General features: G+C 39.0%; 1 protein-coding gene across 1 annotated transcript; it reads right to left on the bottom strand.

Annotated features, from left to right (window-relative positions):
• Nucleotides 1-1697: 1697 nt before the first annotated feature.
• Nucleotides 1698-3919, bottom strand: LOC131976155 (N-acetyllactosaminide beta-1,3-N-acetylglucosaminyltransferase 3-like). Its single transcript, XM_059339075.1, has 2 exons — nt 3897-3919; nt 1698-2954 (listed from the first exon to the last, which is right to left on the bottom strand). Exons 1-2 carry the CDS (start codon nt 3917-3919, stop codon nt 1823-1825), a joined length of 1155 nt encoding a protein of 384 aa, XP_059195058.1. The 3' UTR covers nt 1698-1822.
• Nucleotides 3920-9175: the final 5256 nt, after the last annotated feature.

The following is a 9175-nucleotide window of genomic DNA, read 5'->3' as shown; positions in this document are numbered from 1 at the left end:
AGTAGGAAGGACCTGGAGAGAGAGTGTGATGTGTACAAGTAAGTACAAGTGGGTTTGTTTGCTGACTTCTTAAGACACTGCAAGGTAAAAAAAACACCTACATTTCCAAATTGTCAGAAGAAGAAACACAGCTATGTCACCGATAATTCTGCAAATCCCCAGCATCTTGTGGCATGATTGCGTTAAATGACTAGATTATGTAAAACAAAAATTAAGTTGCGGGTTTTTTTAATAGTGATATCCATTTTGGGACAAGATAGTTTAAAATCATTCAGCCAAAAATAGTCACTTTGTTTTGGTTTGTCTTGCACTGATGTCCATTTCTATTTCCCTCCATGACTTGTTACCACTGATGTGCAGCAAAGCAGATGTTAGAGATTAATACAATTTAGCATAATCTGCATTAAGACAATTAGGAAATGCTGCTTAAAATGTATGTATTTAGCAAAGCATAAAACACAGATTGAATATAACAAGAGCACACACACAGTTAACACTATTTGCACATTCTTGAGGGAAATTAGATATAAGACAGAGACTCATTCATGGAACAGAGACACATTTGAAGAAATATTTTTAAGGTATAAGGTAATAAAGCACTAAGGGACACTAGGTATAGTCAGAGAGGGCCAGATAAGAAGAAATGTGTGTAGAATGTATTCCTTCAACAGACGCTGACTGGAAGAAGCTAAGGAAGTTATCAGCCAGTCAGGTGATTTATCCAGTTTGCCAGTTATGTAAACAAGATGTGATTTGGCTTGACACAGTTGACTTGAGATTCTGGCACACAGCTTAGCTCACAACCCTCTTCACATGAAAGAACAAACAAAAAAAATATATTTTTTTGCTTTGGCTGCAAAAGTTATTCTAAGACATACACTATATGCTTGAAAAATGGCTGGTAATCAAAAGAGAAGATTGTCAATGAAATGCTGCTTACACTTTAATTTAAAATTTTTTTTTTTTTTTACATTTATTGAGTTTTGGTAATATTACAAACAAATACAAAGTTATGAAAAAAAGTTGAAAAGATTGCCACACTGTTTCTTATAGCTATACAGTTATTTAAGTCCAACCTTCATCCCACGCTTGACCAAAAATATTGACAATAGTCAAAAAAGTAATTTTCAGTGTATTTACAAATAATTTTTTGTTAATCATCCTTTTTATATAAATGATACCATAACCCCTTCCAAGCTATACTTAAATAGGCACTTATACAAATTAATTAACACTTTTCCCAAAAGTTTATAAAGGCTATAGGCACCAACAAATGATTTAACTGATACTAGATATGTACTTAACAAGTACCGAAAACCATTCTGGTTGCCGCCAGTACTAAGTTAAGTTCCCCTGAGGACAAGGACACAAAACATATTTTAGACACTTAAAGACACAACCCACCCCCAAAAAACATATTTTTAGAATATTTGCACTGCTGTCAGACAGCCTTGGTAAAGTTATCCATTATGTATAAGCTCATCAAAGCCATCAGACTCCATTGACAGAAACAGTCATTTTACCTGGCAGAACATGAGAGTTTCTGGACTATAGCTTCCTAAATCCTTTAGTTTGTACATGTTTTGTTTGACTTTGTTGTTTTTAAGGTTTAATTTGGATCCACCAAAGACACACATTAAGATAATACACTTCCTATAGATAAGTGCCTCATCAAAAAACCCAAAACACTTTAAATCTGAACTATCCCTTTAATATTAAAAAGTTGAATTTATCACAGAGCTGTGGTACTAATGGGTTACATAAGATTGAACAAACCTCTGCCACCACCTGCTATTGATGAGGTTTGGTAAAGCATTCTTCTCTAGACACCACATATGAGATTAGGATCGTGTGTTCGGTGCCACATTAAGTACATTTCGTCTGGAAGAAATCTGTGTACCAGTAAAAGGTCTTTATAGAAGCAAGGGTCATATGCATCTACTCTGCTGGAGGGAAAGGGGTGTCCTGCTGTCTTCACACCCATATGGGATTCAGGACGCAGTCCTGCTTTGGCCAGGCACATTCCCATGTAAACATCATCAATGGGGAGCATGGTAATGGACCGGGACATATTGTAAATGACCTTAGCTGTGTAGCCAGACAGCAGGAAGCCCCCGCCACCACAGTAGGCTGGGTATTTGTCCGACTGGTGCAATTGAACTGGAATAAAATACTTGCTCCTTGCATATCTAATGGGTTTCGCATTGTATATCAGATGACCAGTAAAGAGATGCTTATTTCCATTGTTGTCCTGAAGGTTTTGGAGGTACTCAACCATGTTGTCGGTGTTAGCAAAGACGTCCTCATCACCATTTAGCAGGAAGTGGACATGCGGACAGTTTTTTTCCATCCATTGTAGAAAGAGTATCTGCTTCAGGGTCAGGTTGTAGAAGGTGTCATTAAAGTCCCATTGAAGAATGTCATTGTACTCACGGTGCTCCAGCTCCAGTAGTTTGTTCAGTCTCTCCTTTCGAAAACCAGCCTCCATTGTTCCTGAGAGAAAGATCCTTCGGATCCACGCACCATTCTGTAACCTCTCTTTAGCCCAGGTTTTGCGCAGCACCTCTCGGCGTTCATAGTTCTTGGGGGAACTTTTAATGACCAGCAGAAGAAAGACTTCTGAGGATCCATCAGGCCCTCCACATTTACCAGGGTTGTCCAGAAGCATGGGGAAATGGCGACAGTGTCGATAGTAGAGAACGTTTTGTATATTACCAGGAAGTGAGGTGAAGTTGGTGATATGGGCAGCAGACATATTTTGTTGGCATTGTGTCCAGGAGAATGCATAGGTGGTCTCTGTGGTGGATGGCTCATTCTGATGGACATCCCTTCTCACACCTACTTTGAGGTGGACAGCACAGTGGTCCGGAGAATATCCATAGAGATAAATGACCATTAGAAGAGTTCCCACCAGCAAGAAAGTCTTTCCACTCAGGATGTTCCTCCTTAAAAATCTGCAGTGACAAAACAACATTGTTTCCTCATTACCTCTGTTTGATGAAAAATAATATACCGAAGGTGAATATTAAAGTATTAAGCGTTTAATGAGCCTATCGTTATCGTTAAGATCTGCAGGATTTGGAGTCACTTTCACAACACAACAATAAAGCAGGACTTCCCTGTTAATTTTGAAAACAGTAGTGAACAAACCTGAATCACAATGAAATACGGTTATCAAGCTCATTCCATTGGGGGAATTGCATGCATATTGTTTTCACAGCTTTTATTGATTTTTAACCTCACATTTTCCTGTTTCTTTGCCAAAAAGTCCATAAACGATTGAACCACAAATGTTTTCGAATGCAAAAATAATAATTTAGCTCTATTGAATAATGCTGTGATTCATTTTTGTTATTAAACAACTGAAAGTATTTAGAGTTTGCTGTTTTTGAATCAGATACCACTATCGACAGGACTTCATTTCCAAGAAATGGCTGTGTTGTTGAGGTTTGGGCACAAAGACCATGAACCATGTTGCGTGTCCTGCTCTACAGGTAAGATCAAAGTCTTGATAATGAGCCAATACGTGACACATTGCACAGGAGAGACGGTAAATATGTTGACAAATATTTATTACAACACTGCATTTTAACTGTGGTTATTTTTTTGTGAATATCAGATTGGGGTTCTTTTAATTCTGGCTAGTCTTTGTCTCTTATGTCTTTTTTAACGTTGGTCATCAGCCACTTTGCTCCAGAATAAAATATCTCATGCCCATAACTTTGGTCACACTAAGAGACAAAGACTAGCCAGAATTAAAAGAACCCCAATCTGATATTCACAAAAAAATAACCACAGTTAAAATGCAGTGTTGTAATAAATATTTGTCAACATATTTACCGTCTCTCCTGTGCAATGTGTCACGTATTGGCTCATTATCAAGACTTTGATCTTACCTGTAGAGCAGGACACGCAACATGGTTCATGGTCTTTGTGCCCAAACCTCAACAACACAGCCATTTCTTGGAAATTAAGTCCTGTCAATAGTGGTATCTGATTCAAAAACAGCAAACTCTGAATAGTTCCAGTTGTTTAATAACAAAAATGAATCACAGCATTATTCAGTAGAGCTAAATTATTATTTTTGCATTCGAAAACATTTGTGGTTCAATCATTTATGTTTTTTTTGGCAAAGAAACAGGAAGATGTGAGGTTAAAAATCAATAAAAGCTGTGAAAACAATATGCATGCAATTCCCCCAATGAAATGAGCTTGATAACCGTATTTCATTGTGATTCCGGTTTGTTCACTAGTGTTTCAAAATTAACAGGGAAATCCTGCTTTATTGTTGTGTTGTGAAAGTGACTCCAAATCCTGCAGATCTTCACGATAACGATAGGCTCATTAAACGCTTAATACTTTAATATTCACCTTCGGTATATTATTTTTCATCAAACAGAGGTAATGAGGAAACAATGTTGTTTTGTCACTGCAGATTTTTAAGGAGGAACATCCTGAGTGGAAAGACTTTCTTGCTGGTGGGAACTCTTCTAATGGTCATTTATCTCTATGGATATTCTCCGGACCACTGTGCTGTCCACCTCAAAGTAGGTGTGAGAAGGGATGTCCATCAGAATGAGCCATCCTCCACAGAGACCACCTATGCATTCTCCTGGACACAATGCCTACAAAATATGTCTGCTGCCAATATCACCAACTTCACCTCACTTCCTGGTAATATACAAAACGTTCTCTACTATCGACACTGTCGCCATTTCCCCATGCTTCTGGACAACCCTGGTAAATGTGGAGGGCCTGGTGGGTCCTCAGAAGTCTTTCTTCTGCTGGTCATTAAAAGTTCCCCCATGAACTACGGTCAATGGACAGATTTTTTTGCAGCCAAACTTAGCGCTCGCTGCTGGAATTTTCGGTAGACTGCACCTTAAGGCACTTCCTGGTTGGCCTCCTTGCTCAGACCTGGAGGTTGCTGCCCGATGGCCAATCGTTGCCGCTATGATTTGAATATGAATTCACTCTTATGACTGTATCTTGTACCTTCATATTAATTATAACACCTCTATTCTGTGAATGTGCCCCTGCTGATCTCTTCATATCTCTTCATTCCTGTCATTGGTCTGTAGTAAGCTTTGTGAGATGCCTTAAGTTTACATTTGAAATGTAAAAATTAATGTACAATATCTTCACAGTGCTCACTGTCAATGTGTGTTAGTGGTGCCTACCTAGAAGCAGTGGTTTAGTCTCTGTGATACGCCAGTATACGCCCTATAATTTTTTTCCCTTGTACGTGTCAATGACATGATCCATTTTCAGTTGGTGTCAGGGCCGGCCCGTGGCATAGGCCGTATAGGCAAATGCTAAGGGCGCCGTCCATCAGGGGGCGCCACGCCAGCGCCACAAATGGGGAAAAAAAAAAAAAAATTATAACTTGTTGGTACTATTATTTCTTAATACAAAAAAGAATCCCACATTAATATAAATGAAAAGCAAAGCCTATTTAATAGAAATAATATAATCTGTTTGAAATGTTATGACATTACATCACAACTGCGGAGGAGTCAACAGGAGATCATTTGTCAACTCTCATCCTAAAACGATTAGAGGAGCTTAACATTCCTTTTGAAGACTGCAGAGGACAGTCCTATGACAATGGGGCCAACATGAAGGGAAAAAATAAAGGTGTTCAGGCAAGGTTGCTTCAGCTAAACTCAAGAGCTTTCTTTGTTCCATGTGGTGCCCACACTTTAAATCTGGTAGTAGCTGATGCTGCAAAAAGCTCACCAGATGCCCTTGGCTACCTTGGGCATTTAACAAAGCTTTTCAAGCTCTTCTCAGCCTCCACCCATAGGTGGAGTGTCCTCCTGAAACAAGTTAAAACCACTTTGAAATCATGGGCTAAGACCAGATGGGAAAGCAGGATAAAAAGCATTGAGGCAGTCAGGTATCAGGCTGGGCAAGTCAGAGAGGCTCTTCTGGAGGTGAGGGAAACAACAAAAGACCCTGTGGTGAGGGTTGAAGCCCAGTCTTTGGCTGAGGAGATTGGATCGTATCGTTTTTGCATTTGTACAGCCATCTGGTATGACATTCTTAGCAAGATCCAGCATGTGAGCAAACTCATGCAGTCGCCCTCCATGCAGCTAGATGTGGCTGTCGACTTGCTGAAGAAGACCAAAGATTCCCTCACCAGCTACAGAAACACTGGATTTTCTGATGCGCAGACAACGGCAAAGGAGATGTGTGAAGAAATGAATGTGGAGGCTGAACTCAAACAAAAGCGACTGAGAGCCACCAAAAGGCACTTTGGTTATGAGTCTCCAGATGAGCCCATACAAGATGCACTTAAAAAAATGGAAACCACATTTTTTTATGTGGTAGTGGATACAGCCACCTCTTCTCTTGATGAAAGATTTCAGAACCTTGGAGAGGTAAATGACAAGTTTGGTGTACTCCTCAATTTCCACAACTTACAAAAAGAAGAGCTGCTACAGCAGTGCAAAACCCTGAGTACTACTCTGACCCATGACAGCCAGCCGGACATTAATGGCACAGAACTTGCAATGGAAATGCAGAATTTCCCACCATTGCCATCAAAGAACATGACACACATGGAACTCTTGACCTTCCTGCATGAGAAGAAGCTGGCAGAAATTTACCCCAACATGTGGATTGCTCTAAGAATCTCTGCCACTCTTCCTGTCACAGTGGCTGCTGCTGAAAGAAGCTTCTCTAAGCTCAAACTCATTAAAACTTACCTGAGATCTACTATGATGCAAGAACGTCTCAGTGGACTTTCCATTATAAGCATGTGGTCTCAAATCAGCTGTCATATGATGATGTTGTTGATGACTTTGCTGCAAGAAAAACTAGGAGAGTAAGGCTGTAGCAGGTGATGTGAGGTTGATGAGGGGCTGGTGTACAGTAATTTGTAAGTCATTCTAGTTAATGCAGTATTAAAAAGCACAACTAGAGAACTCTGTAGGATCCCCTTTTTTGTAATATAGTTGTTAAAGTCTTTACTGGTTTCTTTAATATCTTGTTTTGTGCAGTGCCTTATTTATATTGTATTTTTAATTTGTTTTATGTAACTTATTGACATGTTTTATTTTTTTGTTTAGTTCGATTTTATACTTTATGTAGACTATTTATAAAACTGTAAAAATGTTTGCATTTCATATATTCATTTATTATTTTTGTATTCATTTGTTTATTTATAATTCTTTATCTTGTTAATGATTCTGATTGTGAATTTTCTTTCTTTAAGTAAAAAAAAGGTCAAAAACAAAGCTATTTCATTTCTTGTGAGTATATACACTACACTGTCGATGCAAGGGGGGCGCCACCTAAAATCTTGCCTAGGGCGCCGGATTGGTTAGGGCCGGGCCTGGTTGGTGTAACCAGTATTTATTATTTTTTTGCATAAAAATCTGATATACAGGAAAACAAAAGTGAACTAAAATGAGAAAAAAAATACAACCCAGGTTTACATTGCAACATTATGGTATATTACAAATTTTACATAATTTGACAATACTCAGAAATGTTTTTTTAAATGAAGTAATTATATGTAAAAGTCCACTTAAATACACTGTAGGTGGAAAAAGTTTAATATTCTTTGAAAATTTAAAAAAATATATATATATTTTAATAATTATTTTGTGGTTACACCATTTGACATCTTGCCAACCCTTATTTGTAACTGACCCATATATCCACTTGATGAGCGAGCATACCTAACAACATCATTTTGTGACAGCTTTTACACGTTGATTAAGTCTTTAAATGAACCCAGTCTGTGTTCACATGATTTTTGGACCTCTGAGGCTTCCGTTGCCCGTGGGAGACAACAGTATCAAATTTATTTCGCGTGCATTTTCGGCACAAAGGAGAAAATCAGCGAGTGAATTACCGCAAGATGAAACGTGAACAACGCCAGACAAAAAAAACATTTTCAGTGTTTTCCGAAACTGCCACTGAACCCACAGCCGCTTCTGGAGACACTGCAGCTTCAGCAGAAGAGGTCAAGAGGTCGGAGAAAAAAAACAGCCAGATGAAGATGAAGCTGCTCCAGATATCCAAGAGAAGGAGCCCGACGCTACCATGATGCCAACCGGCAAGTGAAATTAGCATAGCAGGTGATTGTTGGCATATTTAAATATATTGTAGCGTTCCTCGGTACATTCACTACCATCAGCTGGTTTCACAGTGCTTTATTCGTGAACAATCAGGCTACTGTGGGCCGTAGCCAACACCAGAACAAGCTAACTAAATTCTGTCAAATTCAAAAGGTGACCAACTTTTTGCTCGGCTCTCTCACTCACCCGCCGGCCGGCTAACATGCTCGGTCAGGACATCCCCCAGTTCCCGCCCACCTCCAAACAACCCGTTGTCATGGGAACGACAATGACTGACAGGCTTCTCAGCCGCTGAGTGTATGTCACGTTCATGAACATGAGGAAAATCACAGAACCATGAACGTTGATATGTCCAGTCTCATTGCTGCTTGAATGTGATTCAGATTCAGATGTTTTTTTAGTTCATGAATAAAAAAACATCTGAATCTGAATCACATTCGTATTGTGCCGCTCGAGGTGAAATTCTTGGACCGGCGCGAGACGGACGAAAGCGAAAGCATTTACCAAGAATGTCTTCATTAATCAAGAAGGAAATCATCTGATGTCAAAATCATGTCAGGGATAAGAAAGTTTTGATTTGAAACACAATTTTGAATTGAGCCATGTTGGTTTTGAAAAAGCTGACTCTTCAGAATGATGTTTTTAGTTCATGAATAAAAACATATGTGAATCACATTCACTGATGCATAGCCTCCAGTATACATCTTGAGAGCAATCTGAAAGACTGGGTGTGTTATCAACATGTTGGGATGCAGCATCAGACACAAGGTCGTGATGGTGCTTATGAGCTGATGCTCCAAGATGGTTGTTGCTGTAAGATGTGTTGTTCTGGGACGGCTGAGTATGAATATAAAAAACTAGACTACACCACCGGATCTGACCCATTTCTTTTTACCTGACAGCCAGTTTTAGTTTACTTTACCCTACACATACAGGGATTTTTTGTGTGTGTTGCTCTCAAAATTACACACATTTCCAGGAATAATTTCCAAGAACAAAGAAAAACACAAACTGCTAAAAAAAAAAAAAAACCAGGACACAAAGCTGAAGATAGACTTAAAATACTCTTGTTTTTATTACATCTC

This window comes from Centropristis striata, chromosome 8 (assembly GCF_030273125.1).
Source record: "Centropristis striata isolate RG_2023a ecotype Rhode Island chromosome 8, C.striata_1.0, whole genome shotgun sequence".
In the NCBI taxonomy this organism is placed as follows: Eukaryota; Metazoa; Chordata; class Actinopteri; order Perciformes; family Serranidae; genus Centropristis; species Centropristis striata.
The sequence above is the reverse complement of the archived record's forward strand: the minus strand, read 5'-3'. Positions and strand labels throughout refer to the sequence as shown.